We start from the raw sequence: 17798 nt of genomic DNA on the forward strand, positions 1-17798 counted from the left end.
TAAAAGGTATCCTCAAATTGCTCTTATTTGTTATGCATACAGAGATATGGGTCCCTTTTTTGGGGTGACAGTTCATGACATTAATGAATTATTGATAGGAGGGATGGTTCCCTGGGTCACTGTAATCTCAGCAACACTTAAGAATAAATGAATGAGCACTCCTGCAGTTAATGACCTGGATCAAATTAAGTGAATGAGACCAGCAATTAGTTTGTTCATTGTTTTAGCAGAGATGCACACTGTGGCAGCTTTCTGCATTCACTTTGGAGTCTCCCAAGCTTACACTTAAAGCTACATTCCCAGCAAAACTACATTCATAACAAAACCTGCGTAAGACATTTTGCTTGGAAAAGTAAATTTGTGTGTTCTGGTCCTAATCTCAGTAAAGTTTTGCATGGGGTAAAGAACTAGGTTTAAAAGGGATTAGTAGCCTCAAGATTTCTTTGTTACTGTTGCCCACTTCACCTTCTTGCTTGAGGAGCACAGGGTAAAGAAAAGGTGGTACTTGTTCTGCATTCCTTTCAAATGTCATAATGACAGCATCAAACTGAATTATTTGAAAAGTTTTACTTTGAGAGATCAGTGCTTCTGATTCGGAATCCTGTTTTCTTCTTTTTTTTTTCTAATGTAAGATTTATTCCCACGTCGTGCAAAATCATGGTGCAAAGCAGAGATGGTGAGAAAAGCACTGGAACAGAAGTGTTGTAATTGTCAGACCTTCCTTTTCTTTAACTCTGGTTGCTCATCAGCAGAAATTCCCAGGTTTGCTCCTCCACTTCTGGGATTCTTTCAGTTTGTGCAGCCACATCAGGTATTTACCTTTTATCTTCGTTAAGGAGCGCTAAGAATTAAAAATCCTCCTTGGGCTGTACCCATTGACTCCTAATTAACATGAAAAAATACTTTGCCACAGAGGGTTTACCAGAGGACTTCCTTTTTCACATGCATATATCTCACATACAGAACACGCTAACTGGTCATGTACCGTCTCAGTGTGCATTTCGTATGCACACAAAAGTTCCAGATGTGCTGTGTATTTTGTTTAGTTGACTTTATTCTTCCGTAAAGCCAAGTGAAATATTAATCATTCATTTACTGTTAGGGGATGGGTCTTCTTCTCATGTTTCAGTAAAGGGGGTGGAAAAGTAAAGTAAGCCAATTTTTTTCCTATTTAAGGCCAAAGCTGGGGAATGCTTGTGGCTGAGTTCTGTACATGGCCCGGTGCTGGAAGGGCAGGGAACAACCGATGTTGCTATTTTGAATAGATTTTTCTTCCCCCCCCATTTTTATTTTTGCACAGAGAGTCTCATGTCTAATATTTAGACATGATGAGCTTTGTGCAAAAAGTAACTTTGCTCATTCTTGCGGTGTTTCAACCCTCAGTTATTTTGGCACAACAAGACGGTGAGTAATTCAAGCTTCTTATTATTTAATGTTTGTATTTTATTTTTATTTCCACCAATGATTTTAATAGCTTTTAAGAAATATGTATTCACAAATCTCACCAGAACACTTTTCCTTCACTAGTTCAGCAGAGTCAGATATTTAATGCTGAAGCTGAAAGCTGTAGGAGTTTGCATTACCATCCCAAAGGTTTCTCTTTACTTTGTTTTCTTCTGTGGTTAAAAGAACTGTACAGTGCTGCCTGCCCTAGCTGCATTCGTTCTTGTTCTTACTTGTTTTCCTATGACAGACACCAGAGAGTTTTTAAACTATGTCTTTTAACTCTTGGAATAACATTTTAACTTTTAGCTCTGTGCTGCCTACAAGTTACTTGCCACAAGCAGCAAGTCTTTGCTTGCAGGTTTTTTTTATTTGGAGTTCTCCTTTGTACTTGTGTGTTTTCCACCGGCAGCGTGGGGGGTTGTTTAAACAATTTGCATGCGGCGAACAGACTTAAAATTCTCACCAACAGTTAGAACTAACTAACAGTTTTTAAGACTGGTATAAGAAAATATGTTTGCTTACAGGATTTTTACGTTGACCTAAAGCAGGAGGGTAAATTAATTCCCTCATCTGAAAATTTGAATTGTGCATCTGCAGACTGTTTCAGTCTCTCTTGAGTCTGATTAGCAGCTGATGGTATCCGGGACTCCATGCGAGTGTGTGTATGCATGTTTACAGAGAGTGAGAACACCAAAAACTAAGTGAACATGGAACTTAGAGGGGGGAAAAATTACTTTGTATATAATAATTCAACTCAGAGTGAAGATAAGTGTGGTATGAGTATTTAAGTTAAACAGATGACATTCCACAAGTACAGCTGACCTTTTTTGGATGTGCTCTGTTCCTGCTTGCCAGACATTGTAAACCAGACCTTCCTTAAGATAAAACATTTTTCATTCTTGTAAATATAAAAGAGCCGCAATGTATTTATTCCCACATCATGGCAGTGAATAACTTTACAAATAACTTGATAAGCAGGAGCCAAATACACTTTAGTGTAGTAAAGGAAAGCCAAATTCCTTTCAAACCACACCCTACCCCAGTCTGTATGACAGAAATCATGAAAAAGATTACTTTAGCCATTTCATGGCAAACCTGTCTGCCTCAGCATACCCGGAAAGGCACCGCTGCCGAGGCAGAGGCTGTGTGTCCACCAGCAGGCTCTTGGCAGCGGGGCAGTTGGAGCTCAGGGGCTGTGTCCATGGGCAAGGCAGGTAACAGCGTCTGCAACAGCGCGGTACCCAAATACCAGCCTCCCTCACCATGCACAGACACAGGCTTAGCCTTGGGAAGGGTCTTTAAAAAAATCCCCATGCATATAAAGCTGTTCTGCAGAGAACAAACATAATATACTGTGAACTGATGCTTTTCTGTTTCTGCTTTTCCAGTATATAAACTATCTCTTCAGTAATCCTGAGAGAAGAAAAGTCTATAAAATTTGAGCAAACACATGCTGTGACTTTTCCTCTGCTTACAGCAGCAAATAATATATGTATTGCATATATTTAATGTGCATTACGTAGACCTTTACTGATGCATATATATCTTTACAGGGATAAGGACTAAAGGACTATCCAATAGAAAAAGAAGGAACATCAGTTTTATTTCTCCCAATAAAGAAATCCTCCCTGAGCATGAGGTCCCTTTCCTTCACTCTGGTCATATCCCTGGACATTTCTGAGGTGCAATATATATATATGTGACTCAAGAAATGGTAAATTTTGGGTAGAAGAACAACATGTAAATGAAGTGTGAGGGAGTATTCTCATTTTTCTGCCACATTCCTGTTTCATGGTGTAGTAACATTTCCTTACTGGGCTAACTTCCATACTACTTACAGGGATGAGGTTACACAGAGAGACTGATAAAACACCTAGTTATCCCTTAAAATAGCGAAGTCTCTTCTCTCTTTGGAATGTTCCTTTCCACACGTTTGAATATGATTTTCTCACAGCAAATAATAATTGAAGGAGTTGATTATTAGCATCAGTAATTCATGTGCAGGGCAGTGATGGATTGTGAAGCCAAAATTTCCACAGTTCAAAAGAAAATTTCCAGACATGCTAAAATGCTCTCTCTTGTCAAGAAAAATGTTTATATGGTTAGTATCAAATGTAAGTCAATATAAAATTTTCCTTGGGAAAGCCTGCCAGGAGGCAAGACTTGGCAAGATACTAAGGAAACTGCTTGATATACACGAAGTTTAGGATAGTCAGATGTATCTCTGGGCTATATTTCTTTGTCTTGCTGTAATAGCTAGGAATGGAGATTTGAGTACAGCCTCGGGCTGAATCGCTCTTCAAAAGCTTGGAGCTGGATATCCTGGAACAAGCCATGAACAAAAGCTGTTATGTCCACTAGGGTGCTTTTAGCCTGCAAATGAAATCACCTTGACACAATCCAGGTTTTCTGATGTGTGTCAAGTCAGTGTAAGTTGTTTGCAAGCCCTGACCATGTTCAAGATAAAATGCCTCCTGGTGACTGACATGACGTGACATGACATGACATGAAACTGATACTTCAGAGACGAGAGATTCCAGCAATGTCTGTTCAGTTCCACCATTTGAAGGTACCTTTACATCCTGCATATTAAACTCCAGAAAGTGTAAGAACTTTGAATGGTCTTTTAGGAAAGAAATCCATTCCCTACCCAGCCAGCACAATTTGTGCAAGCATTTATTAGCCTTACAGTCTGCATTCATACCATTTATCTTGAGTTTGTAGAGTTGATCTAGGCAGCTGCTTCCAGAAGACAGCATAAATTTCAGCTAGACAGACTGGAGGTATTTGGCAGTTTCCACTGACTACAAAGGAAGCACGTGCACAGCCCGGCTCACGCCCGTGCCAAATGGGAGCTCAGGGGGATTTGGGCCTGTCTCAGCTGCATCTGAGATGGGTAAGGGATGTCTCAGTCACCTGGAGTGTGACAGATCTCAGATGTGCAGCCCATAGTCCTTTGAGAACTTGACTGAGGTCATCCTGAAAACCCTACTGCTCTCAGAGCTGTGTGAGAGCGGAGCCAGAAACCCTTCATTAATATTCCAAATATTTTTTTGCTCTAATGTAGTTTGGTGTTTTCTTTGTAATGTAAGTATTATCTTGGATGTTTGGTCAGGAAGCACATTCTGAGGTAATGACTGAATGCTAAAATATTTCTGAGAAGATTTATTGATCTTTTGTATTACTTTAAGTTGCAAATTACAGTTTTAAAATGGAATAGAACCATTACATAGGTTTCAGAAGGCAGTATGCAAAGAACTCTTTATGCTGAGCACCTACTTGTGATTTCCCAGAAGAGGATGACATTTTAGGAAAACTTGTGAACAGCTTTGTTTAGCCATTTTGCTTTCTTCTTTTATTAATTTGAAATGATTAAACAGTTAATGAAGTGGATGGGTACTGCGCAGATGCACTATATTTGTGAGACAGTTAAACAGACTTTTACGTATGCGCAACATTGCATATATGCATATTTTGTTGATAAATTAGCTAGTTTAAGGGTAACGCTAATGAGAGTCAGAAATACCTTTCCTCAAAGGTTTTGGTAACACGGAAAAGTCCTTCTGCAGAGTTTTGAAGGTAAAACCAGATGATACATGTCTGTGTGCCAACAGCTAATTATGCTCTCGTAAGTAACCTAGACTATGTGAAGATATGAAAGATCAGGGGTCTATGGCTCTTCTATTTTTCCTAACTTTTTTACCAAGCACACAGCAAGCAAGGTTATGCTTAGGAAAATGGAAACATTTCTTTCTGGTCTGGAAAAATCATGTTAAATGAAAGCCTGGGGAATCCACCCCCTCTAAACATTACATATATATGTTCTTGGAAGTATGACAAATTTCATAAGCACATTTTAGATCATACATCCCTGGAAGACATTAGCCTTAGAACAATGAGACCATAATATATCCCTTTCATTATTTTCTAGATTTGTCTTTTCATTTGAGACCCAATCTACATAGACTGATTTCTTTTAAAAGTGGGGATGGAATTAGAAACATTCATTGCTTTATCGTAGGAGGAAGAGGTAGAAGGGCGTTGTCTCTCACACAAACATTACTGTTGGTGCCTCGGAGTCCTTACATTTGCTTCCTTCTCAGTGCTACAGATTACAAGCAGATCCTGTTTCCTTCTCCAGCTTCTGCCAGAGTTCTGAGGTTTCGCATAGGCAGCCAGGTGTCAATTGCAAAATGTGAGTGGATGCCAGCCTTGCACAACAGCTGGGTGTTAGTCTTAATCAATGCTATTCAAGAGAAAGGAAGGAGTGAATTGCTGTCACCTTTTTGTTTCACAGACTGGCTGATAAACTAGACTGACATGGATCAGTTAGTCATTGTCCCAGCTGTGTGCTGATGTTGTTCGAACCTTGCTTTAATGAGAAATGTGCAGCAAATGGGACATACCTGGCATCATAATTGAGAAAGTATGCTCTAGGCCAGTAACAGAGATGATGCAGACTGTTGTTTAGCACTTTGGATTAAAAGCAATTTCTTCAGAGTTGAAAGGTTCATCTTACCAGTAGGGGGAAACAAAAACAAAGCGTATTTTCCCAGGCTAGCAGGCACTGTGAAAACTATATTGATCCTGATGTTTGCATGGTAGGTTAGTGATCTGGAGAAGAGCACAAGTCACAGCTGCTCTTACAGTTGCAAGTTTTAATTTGTTGGTTTGAAGTTATAATTCATCAAAACACACAGAAGTGGAAATTAGTGCAACATCATGTCTTTCAATGTTGCAGATTATGCTGTCCTTTAGTCACACTTGTTTAAGAAATTAGGCAAAAGATCTCAGCTAAGAAAAGGAAAACTGTTGGCAATGGCAAAGCTGTTGTTAACATAGTGGGGGTTTTCAGTCTTGAAGTAACTGGATTAGATTCCCACATCATTGCAGAAATTCGATATGATGGAGCAAAATTCAATTTGTTATTGGCAACACCCAGAAAAATAAAACTCAAACTTGAAAAGGGTGTAGTAAAATCTTTTCTGATTCAACATGAGAACTGATAGCCAGTTGTCCTTGTGGTAAATTGTAAATTGCACAACTTTTATGTGGTTTAGAGTTCAGTACATACCAGCTGTATGTCTGCAGTTTTGGGATATTCTGATTTTTTTTTTTTTTTTTTTTTTTTTTTTTTTTTTTTTTTTTTGTGGGAGATGATAAATAACCTTCCACCCAAAATGGAACAAAAATGTTAATGTCATCGTTTTACCTGCTGTAATACTTCACGAGCCTATAATAATATACCCTGTACAGAAGGAGAACTCAGCACAGATGTGATTCCTTGACTAGGAGTGATGCAAGAAATGTTATTTTGCTTCTGTACCTTCAGGTCAGGCTGTTGAGGAGAGTGTGAAGGGGTGCAGAAAGAGGCTGGATCCCCTGACCCTCAGCATGCTGCCCATCTCCAGCTGAGGGGATCCAGTGGATCCTTCCTGGAGAGGAGGCTGTTTGGGCTGTGCTGCTCAGGGTGATGCTATCTCTGTTTCAGAGATGCTGCCTGGTGACTCACTGCAGTTGGCTTCCCATGGCCATGTTGCTGCCAGGTATGGGAGCTGGTGCTCTGGCTTTGTTACTGCTGCAGGGCAGCTACTTCTCTATGGGTTTTCTTCCTTCCATTGAATCTTTAGAGGCACTGGGTTTATAAAACTTTACTTCTGTCCTCTCCATGGCTTCCCTGACAAGAGATGGTTTGAAACTGGCAAAAACTATAAGAAATTCCCACAAAAATTCCTGATCTTTCTCCATTCAGCACAGTCAGACACTTTGTGTTTCAGGGAAATAAGATTTCCGTATTTATGTGGAGGGATCATGCCATTAATATTTCTCATATTGCTTTGAGACTTTATAACAGTTTCAAAGATTAACCCTTACATTGCTCTTGGCTGTGACTGATGAACTGATAATCTCTACTAGCAGTAAAAAATTATTTCTACCAGGGGTCAGTTTCTTCTCTAAGTATGACAGAGATAGAGAGGTGTGCTTAAATGTCAGAAAGGTGCTAGGAGGAATGAGTTCCATCAATTACTGTAGAGCAATACATTCTTCACAGAGAGGCATAGTAAATTGTATTTTGCATTTATATTTTCAAGCTGTCATTATTTTTTCTTGTCTTGTATTTCATAGGAAAGGCTCTCTCCATTTTGCTCTGAGAAAACTTAACCTACTTCCAACCACTGCTTTTATTCATTTATTTTCACTTCAGAGCCAATCTTCTTGTCTCCAAGTTTGCAAAGTTGAAGACTCTGCCTGTTTCATGTCAAAATGACAATGGAAAACATGATATAACCCCCTCCAACAACAAGCGTTTGTTGGCTTTAGTTTGGATAAACTTCAGCTCTGGGACTTCTGGCTTTGTTTAGTGAAAGTACAGCAGGAGAGATTCCTTTCAGATTAGCTAAGAGACTACTTCCATTTTCCTTCATTTACGTCAAACCCTTCATTTAAACATGAACTATCAGAGTGAGAATGAAAACTGTACCTCTTCTAACAATGTCTGCACATTTTTGCCTTGCTTTGATTCACACAAGTACTCCTTGAAGAAACATCTGCCAGGGGGGAGAAAACATGCACAGGACATTAAACAGGAAGAATGTGATGATAATGGAAAGATATATATTTTAAGGCTGAATGTGTTTTGTTATTTTAAAAGCCTAGGCCTTCTCTTACAGCTAGGAGGAGAGACAAATGACACTCAGGAAATGGAGGATGTGACTTGTAGATTTAAGACTTTAGCCAAGTTTGTACCAGAATGGCCATCAGCATTACACAAAGCTCTCCGCAGCCACAGGAGATTCGTCCCTTTCTGCTGCTGGTTTTCTCTTTCTGTCACTGTGCATCCCACCCCGGAGTGTGGCACAGGCACCTCCGCTCTCCTGCCAGGCAGCAAAACATTTCCTTCCATGTGCAAATCTTGTGTGGGCTGCTGTGGTGGTTTCGGGCGCTGCTCTGTCCCCAGCCCCACCACTGCAAAGGGCAGCAGAATTGCAGGAACACCCTGTGCACTTTTGCAGCAGTAGATATGAAAGAATTTGTGAAAAATCCAGGTCTGGGCCTGAAAACTACTTCCCACACCAATTCAGCATTGGTAGTTCTTGGAAAACTTCTGGACCTGATTAGTTCCCACTGACATTCCCCACAGTTCATGCCCAGTGACCAGTTGGTGCATTAGCAGACTGTCTGCTGCAAACATCTCTTTACCTCTGTTCTTTCCCTTTGTGCTGCTGCTTTTTCTTCTTTCTCTTTTTCTTCTTTCCATCTTCTTTTAGGAAAAGAAGCAAGTGCGAAACTGCAGCTCCTTTTTCAAGCAGACACAAAAGAAACAATTTCTCACCCAAACACAGCTAATGGCAAATATGGGAAGCGTCGGTCACTGTTCCTTTGATGTTCAGTGTAATAGCCACACTGAGCATCAAAGGAGGATGAACTACACCCCCTCATGTGTTCCTTCAGCTATAAGCAGTGAAAATAGTATTCATATTATCTTGGAAAACACTTCTGTGTTCATGAGAGGTTCTTTAAAACAAAATTATATATTTTCTGTGTTTGGCTTTAAATCAACTGTATGGTGTTTGCTTGTTTCCCTGCAGAGTAGTAGTCATTCTCTGCCAGCTGTTTAAGACAAGAATGTCCTAGTGAAAGCAAACAATAGGCTGTGTAGTGGGAATTGCAGATCTTTGAAAAGAGTAATTGAAATCTGCTTAGACATTTTGAAGATTCGTTGCACAATATTTTAAGCCTGTTGGTGGCTTAGTCATTGGCAGGGTGGTCCTCTTTGTAGATCCCTTTTTTTATTTTTTGTCTAAACAGAAAAGCATAAATGTGAAGGAAAAAAAAAGGGGGGGAAAGAAGAGAGGCGTTCAAGTCCAAATGATTGTTCTTCTGTTAAAGTAGCTGAAGAGGGAAACAGCGTTGTAAACTTCTTTCAGTGAAGAATCAAAATAATCTTCATTTATCAGGTTTTCCCTGGCTCAGGCTCTTCCACTCCTGCCTTTTAAGGACTGCAGCAGATAAGCTCTGGTGGATCTGGCGTGTCTGCCGGAGATGTTCGAGCCCTCCTCTGCGATGCAGAGCTGCTTATTGTCAGCCTGTGCCAGCAGCTGTTGCTGCACAGAGCAGGGGAGCTGTGTGTGTGCCAGGCTTCAGGCAGCCGCTGCAGTAGCAATGCTCCTGACCTCTGATATTAATAAAAAAAACATCTCTGTGCACGCAAGCCCTTCACTGCATCAGAAGTGTGGCTTTTCCCTGACAAGGGAGCTAGTTAGGAAGATGCTTAGGTCTTCACGCTTGAAAAACAAGCAAACTTGATAATTAAAAGTGGCCCCAAAATGGTCTGTGGTACCCTGAGAAAACCCTCACAGTATTCACTTTAGTAGCCTTAGAAAGCTGACAATAAGAATGTTGTATCCAGTGTACAAATAGCTATTTAATATCCAATATGAGGCAGATTAAGAAGAATTTCAAATACTGCTGTCTGTATCCAACATACTGTCCAAAATGGATGTGGGGTGAATTAGTTCAAACTGGAATCTGGAGTGAATGAATACAAACTGTTTTGCAGATGAAGCTGAGTTAATGATGTTCTATGCATTCAGAATCTCCCTCCTGACTTTCTGAATTACAAATACCTTTAATTTATTGGCAGCCAAAGATATGACTCTTTTCTTTAGACAATATGCCAGAGTTCTTTAATCCATCACTGGAATATGAAATACAAGAACCAAAACCTTCATTTACTTTCAACATTTGAAATTACAGGGAAATCAATAAAATTGTGCAGGGAATTGTGTTCGTGTAGAATTTGACCCCCTGCCGCTTTACTCATCTCTGGTGTAAATTCACTATGGCCATGGGTTTATATTGGGGCTGACTTTGTCCAGCATATCTGAAAATATAAATGATATTACCATATGCACCATACTGCATTGTAACATTTCCCATCTGTTTCAGTCTCAGGAGAGAAGCATTGAATCAAGCTGATTTCTTCCAGGGTAAACCACAGAAACAACATTGCATTAGATTGTTAGCCTCTCACTGAGCTAAGGGGAAAGAGAAGATCATGTCCCACTTGAAATGTGAATCACCTGATAAAAATCATTTTAATGACTAAGTTAGGCAGTGAAAAACAAAATCATACATTTTTTTATCCCCACAGCCTTTGTGCTTTGTATTGAGAGAAGTGTAAACTATCCTGAATTAAGTAGTTTCAGTTCAGTGTTTTACATGAGTCGCTATGTGTAAAGCAAGCTGTAACAATTATGTTTCCAATAGTTCACTCTCACTTAGTAGCTCAGAAGCTGAATCTCGCTTTCATGATTCTTTGGATCTGTCAGACTGATTGTACAGTTTGGGAAACCTGCTTGTACATAATGACTTTTCCAGTTTTTCTTTATTCTTGCCAGGACAGACCTATTGCAAGAAATGCTGCAAAGCCCCCTCCAGTGTTATAAACTATTTGTGTCCTAGCTAAAACCAGAAACACAGAATTATATATCTTTAAGATATACCTTGGAAGTGATTTTTTTTTTTTAAAGCTCCGACAAAATGTTGTGCTTTCTTTAGAAATATGTATGGCCAGCTTCGTATGGAATTAAATTTGAAGTGTTCACGTGTTCAAAATTAAGATTACCTCGGCAGTTGAACTCTGACTGTAGAAGTCTTCATCGACTCCCCAAGGAGTGGGCAGGATTTATGTTTGAAGAAACTGATAAATCTATAAAATTATCAGTAATCACATCAGACCTTGAATTTCTGTCAGTTTCTGTTTGGTTTAAGACTTAGAAACAAGTCTTTGTGCCATTTGGCATCACTCACTTTGCAGAAAAGGAGCACATTAAAATCAGATTACTGTAGTGAGAATTTATGCCAGCATTGCACTAAATAGCCACAAATAAAGTGATTGCAGCCTGCTGCTTATTTTTAGAGTGACACCAAATGGCACAAAAGGTAACGAGCCAAACAAATATTGTAATGTAAGAACAGAAGGCATGGAAAAATCTCATAGGCGTTTTACCAATAATTGGAAGAGTGTCTGAAAAATTATGCAATGCTCCCTCTAAAAGGCATTGAATGCACTGAATTAAGATGCACTTCTTACTGTGTGTCTTGCTCTAATGCAAACAGTTAGCCTTATTAAAAGGTTTGGTACTGTCAGGTGCTGAACACCTTCAGTTCCCTCCAGAATAATTTAAAGTGGAGGTTCTTCAGGTCTGATCCAAAGCCCAAAATCAAGGCAGATTCTGATCAGGTGCTGTTTACTCTTAATCAGGAATGAATGATACATTTTCTGCAGATAATAGCAAAATAGGTCTATCTCTACTAAAAGGGCAGAAGTATAAATATATAATTGTCTGAGTTACAGATTCAACATTTTCAGGGAGGACCTTGGAGAGGAAATCCCAGAACAATGTCTCAACACAGATGGTCATTCAGGAATATCTTCCTCCCTTACAAAAAAACAATTTAGACTGTGGTGTTGTCAAGGAATAGCTAACAACAAAAGTAGTATAACCATCTCTTGGATGCATGGGATATTTTCCTCAAAAAGACTTTTTCGAATTCAGAAGCAGGTATAACAATTCCCTGGGCAACCCAAAAAAACAGCAAGGTGGTAGGTATACAGCAGTCTACTCTATCCTGCCCCTCGTTTGACTCAGTTTGAAATAACAGTTTTGCCAAAAGCAACCCCCACCAACTAAACAAACAAAAAAAATTGTCTTTGCATTTGATTTTCCTATTGGCAGTTTTGAAACAAGAGAACTCTTCTGCCATTGTTCTTCATGCCGGTCCCCAGCTGAAGCCAGAGGGGCTGTTGTGTAACAGTATCGCTGATGGGATATTGCTGATCCCTACTTCGAAGCAATGCTTCTGTGGCAGGGTGACCTTTAGATGTTGTATGAAGAACATCATTCAGGGTTGTCAATATGCGTTCCTGAATAGAGCAATTTACGAAGCATAAATGTTGAGGCAGAACTATGTGACAAATTCAGCCACTTTTAGACCACATTACCTTTGAGGAGAATAATAGCCCTCTGAAGATAAAGGAGAAAAATTAGAGTCCTTAACATAAATCACACATTGAAAGACAAGAGAAAAGCCAATAATCTGCAAGGAAAATAGAGCTATTTTGTGTTTTACTTGGTAGCAGATAACAGCACAAGGATATTTTTTAATCCTGATATTTCTAAAACTTCTAAAAGCCGCAGAAACGTTGCAGCATGTGGAGCTTATAAAGATGAATGAAGGCAACAAGCGGTGATTTGTTTAAAATGCAAATACTTGTTTGTACCAGTGTAGGCTTTTTTTTTTTCCCATTTTGTAATCTGAAAGACAGATTGGGTGGGTCTCAGAGCAAGGAGAGTTCGGCTACATGACATAATGGTCTTTTGCCTGAGAATCCAGCCTCACTGTACATTACCAGTGAAACGGTGTGTGTCTCCTTTCTGCAGTAGCTCTGACAGCCAAGTGCAGTACTGTGTTTAACCAGCATTCGTTCATGCTGCTTTCTCTTTCTTGCTCTGCATCTGGGAAAAGAGGAAAACGTCTAGGACTGGCATGGGAAAGAGCTGTTCAAACACCAGCTTTTTTGGCAGACAAGCTTCCTTAGCAGTAAGAAAGCTTCCATTTCAGTCTGAAAGCACAGGATGTAGCTCTCCTTTTTGTTGTGAAACCTGGGAAATCTGTGAACCATTCAGTCATGCTCCCTTTCCATTCCACCCAGTAGTTATTCCTCCTACAGTACATGGAGTGGGAAAGGATTTTCAAGATGGACCTGCACTGATTTTTCACAGCCTCCATTCAAGTGTTTTAAAAATTGAGGTTTCATCCCTTGATACCTCAAATCACATGGTGGAAAAGCCTCACAAGACATTACACCAGTATCATTAAATCTGAACACCTGCTAATAGGTTGGTATGCACAAATTGGTCCTTATGTCTTCATGCAGTCATGGATTCAATTAATTAGCTGATTGTTTTAGTACAATTCTAGTTGAGAGAATGTCTGTAGGCCTTGCAGCTGAAAAAAAAAAAAATCGTTAGACCATTCATATTCTTATATGTCTACCTCTTTCCCTCAGTCCTATAAAACAGACACACTTTCAGACTTTTTGAGTGCTCAGCACTTACCTGGCAGGAGAACATGCGGCCAAACCAGGCCATCCTGGCTCAGCAGGCCAGCTAGTTCATTACGAGAGTCCATTTGTTTCCATTACTGATTACGAGATGGAATGAGTATGTTTGATTTTCTTATAAACATCATCATAATACCAGACAGGGAGCTCAAACCATTTGGTTTGAGGTAGACACTGTGGCATTCTTTTCTGCTCAGTAAATGGAAAGCAGCAAAGCTGCAGACACTGGAAGCGATTCCTCCATCTACTCTGGTGTAGGGGAGAACTACAGCATTTCCATTGAAAATGAGCAGTGTTATCTCCTTTCTACTTTGTTCCTTGGTTAAACAATGTATAAAATAGTGCTGGAATACACAATAAATGTATTTACTATAGAAGAAAAGTTAGAAAAGTTTTTGAAGTAGCCATCCTATAAATCCAATGGCCGAAACCAAGTCAGAGTAAGGAAGTACAGGCATTGTACAGTTAATATTCCATAAAAAGCAGCAGAAAGACCCTTCTTAACTTCAGCACACTTTCAGCCTAGTCAGAGGGAAGACCTCCTCCATTTCAGTGCTTTAGCCTTTACCAGAGTCACTTCAAATAACAGCAAAACTTGTTTGCTGGGTTCATTGTGTTTGTAATCAGATTCTCGCAGATCAAAGCTCCTGGGCTTTGCTTCCCAAGCCATCACCAAGCAGCTGCTGGAGGATCGTGAGTCACCTCTGTGTGGACAATTGCCCTTTCTGAGTCAGAACCAGACAAGTTCAAGACGTTCTTTAATTTCTAACTGTTTAGTCACATCTCTGCAAGTGGGATATGTGTGTCTGCTACTAATGCAATAGCTGGACATTTACTTTGCCCGAAGTGGAAAAGCCTGTGGTTTTTGAGGATACTATTAGGAGATTTTTTCCTTTTGCCATAAAAATATGGTTAAGTCATGATCATAGCACTTGAACAAATGCAAAGCCAAAAGCAACTACAGAACAAGTCACTTCTTGGGTTGTAGCACTTGATAACAAATTCCCATTCACCCCAGTGGAGTTGGGATTGTGTCCCATACAACATCTGTGATCCTTTGAGCCTACAACGACCATATTCGTTTCCCCTGTACATGTTTGGGCTCCTCTATATACCACAGTTATAGGTCCTTTGGGACCAAATGGTGATTTTCTTTTCAGCTTTCTCTATTGGTCTGCTTACATACAGCTGCTCATCTGCTTAGAAAATGGGAAAGAATTCAAAAGCAGCATATGATGAAGATGGTATTGCCTTTTTTTCTTTTCTTCACTTTTTAGGCTGGCCCAGGGAAATCCTGCTCACAGCAAAATGTTTTGAAACGTGGATGCTCAGTTAACAGCATAAATGCAAAGTTTCGGGCTTTCAAATACTAAACTTCATTGTTTTGTACAATGAATGAGAGACTGACGCAGCTTCCAATAAGCCATTGCAATAGCTGCCATAAAAGTAAAGTGCTGTATAGCCACCATATTTAAGGCTTTGGGAAGAAGATGATTTTGCATTGCCATAGACAAATACTGTTGAGTCTCAATATTTTTTTTTAAATCGTAGGCTAGTATATATGTTTAGGAATCAATAAGAAATGCTGGCTAAGGCAAGTATTTGACTGTTTTACTGCAAGTCTAGAACTAGGCAAGTCAGCTTTTTTATAACCTTATTATTATTATATGTTACTTGCCAGTGCTTTAGCACAAATCAGCTTTCCAAAGGATTTTGGAGCTAACAGTTAATCTTTATGAGCAATGCAAAATGCATTATGTCATAACATGCTGACACACAGATCTACATCTGAGCACAGAGGGGGTGTCTTAAACAGACTAAGTCTTCCCAGATGTAAGTTTCCTTTGGAAACCTATTTAATACTTTCATTCTGCCAAAGGCCGCAGTGATTTTTATTGCAGCTCTCCTAGCTTATTTCTTAATTCATTTAACAATGTCCAGAAAGTTAGAAGCAAATATGAATGTCATAATATCCAGATGTCTTTAATTTTTCTTTTCTTTCTGTTAAATGATGCCATCTACTGTAGAATAACTGAATCACAACTTCATAAAAATGCAGAGAAATCTTATTTATTTCCTTATCAATGGTGGTTTCTGACACATTTAAAATTTGTATTCTTTTCACTTATATTGTTAGCTGAAATATGGAAAGGTGAGTAGACTCAATCTGAAAAGCTGGTCACTGAGTAAAGCCTCTGCTTCAGAAAAGATAAGCTGACTCAAAACCAGAGTATTTTCTAACCAGCTTTGCAAAAAATATGGGAAAGTTGACCCTTATGTGTTCCCCATTTGAGCTGTCCCCTTCACTGTAAGGCAGGAGGATCACATCTCTGGAAATGCCAAAACAAATCAATGAAAATGAAGTAAGGATGAAGAAACAATTGACATATGAAAATGCAAATTCTTGGATATTAATTTCCTAGTAAATAAGAACCTTGCTGTCTTAAACACATAGCTAAAAAAAATGTGGTTTTGAAAGGATAAGAGAGTGATGCTGAGAGCTGAAAATCTGAATTTTAAAAATAATCAAATACATGTTTGTAAATGAGAAGGCCATTTTAACCTGTGAAGCTGGGGAGTGCTTAAGCAGGGTGTCAGCAAGTACATCACTCTCAGGTGAAGTGGATCTACACAGACCCCTGCTCTTTAGGGTGTATTTTACGTGGATAACAAGCTCTAACCTCCCCAGTAGCTTTGATTTTATTCTGTGTCCCACAGTATCCTGCTTTTGAGGTCTTCTCGTATACTGAACTACTCAGCTTTTGCCACTTTATAGTGCAGGTTTTTTCATGAGTCATTAGAGAGTCTATAAGAAATGTTTCATTCATAAAGCTGCACTTCTCATTTTTAAAAGACATTTCAGCCTTCTCGTTTGTCAGGAAATATTTGTCATTGCTCTTGTCAAGGCTGGCCACGTGTTTTTTTTCCTAAGTGCCTGCAGTGAAATCCTGGTTTGTTAAAGGAAGGAAGTGTTCCTCTCAGTAACAGCAATTAATTAAGCAGGGAATCAGCTTATTTACCTGGGACCCACTGACATGGTTCTGCAGCATGAGAAAACCAAGTGGGAAACAAAGCGATTTTTTTTAGAAACTCATTGTAGCTTGTCAGCCTGAGGAGCGATGTCTGGATTTCAGTGAGAGGTAGTGGCTGGTAAGCGGTGTCCTTTGGAGCAGCATCTGATGCTGTCGCCCTGTGTCATAGTGGATGTGAGGAAGACGCTGTCCTGGAAAGAAGCTGTACTCCATCTCTCTAGTGCTGGATCTGAAGTTTCTGGAAAGGCCCAAAAGGTGGAGAAGCAAAGGGAAAAGTAGATTTCTCAGTGACAAAAAATGTCTGAAAGGGGTTAGTTTTCATATGCCACTGGAATGTTTTAGATTTGAAGATTTTTCATGTTGTCAGAGGAAGGTAAAATACTGGCTTCCAGCCTGGTATCAAGTGCAGAAAAGATTGTTGGCTTGAACATGTCTGAAAAGGATTTTTGAAGTTTTTTGCATCTTGTTCTAATCAAGGTGATGATCAAAACCAACCATAAATAGTGTCAGCCTTGACAAGTCAACCTTTTCCTGTTTGTTTCTTCTATAATTGAAGTGCAGAAATAACATGGGTTGGTGTATGCAGAAGGCCTGTCATGGGGTTGAAAATGGGAGAACCCTCCTGTCCCATGCAGTGCCCTGCTCCAAGACCACCCCTCCCCCACTCTGGTTCTCCACTCAGTGAGCCAGGAGGTCTTGGTTGTGTTCCCCATCGCCCTGACAGAGCTCGTACAAGGAGGTGACCAATTTCATGGCTGACATAGAGGAAAAAGTTGGGTTAACGTGGACAAGGAAACACAGCTGAGCGAGAGAACTGGGAAGGGAGCAAAGTCTGAAAAACTAAGCTTAGTTGAGTACATGGCACTAGAGAAAGTGAATTATTGAGATATAAAAGGCAAGAGGATTCAGGGAAGATGAAAAGGGAAGTTACATTTTATGGGAAAGATGAAACCAAATGAAGAAAAAAGGGACTGAAACAGAAGCATGAGAAGAGAGGAAACATTCAAGTGTGTACCCAGCCAAAGTGCATGGGTATGGGTATGGAAACAAATACTCACAAATACAGATAGAGAGAAAAAAATGAATGTAAAGAGGAAAAAAAATACCAGTGTCCTAATGGGGTAGTGGAAAAGAGAAGAAAGAGGGATGAAAGATGCTGCATGTGAGAAAAGAGAAAGGGTCTGCATAAA

At 39.6% G+C, this 17798-nt stretch overlaps 1 protein-coding gene across 3 annotated transcripts in view; it reads left to right on the forward strand.

Moving 5' to 3' along the window:
• The first annotated feature begins 996 nt into the window (after positions 1 to 996).
• Positions 997 to 17798, forward strand: part of COL3A1 (collagen type III alpha 1 chain) — a 50848-nt gene continuing 34046 nt past the window's right edge. For 2 of the 3 annotated variants that reach the window (XM_013370663.3, XM_065069848.1), the window contains exon 1: positions 997 to 1404. In XM_013370663.3, the coding sequence (XP_013226117.2) occupies positions 1326 to 1404 (79 nt within the window). In that variant the 5' untranslated portion in view covers positions 997 to 1325. The remainder of the gene's footprint in view (positions 1405 to 17798) is intronic. The other variant, XM_065069847.1, reaches the window with a different exon arrangement.

Source organism: Columba livia, chromosome 7 (genome assembly GCF_036013475.1).
Source record: "Columba livia isolate bColLiv1 breed racing homer chromosome 7, bColLiv1.pat.W.v2, whole genome shotgun sequence".
Lineage (NCBI taxonomy): Eukaryota > Metazoa > Chordata > Aves > Columbiformes > Columbidae > Columba > Columba livia.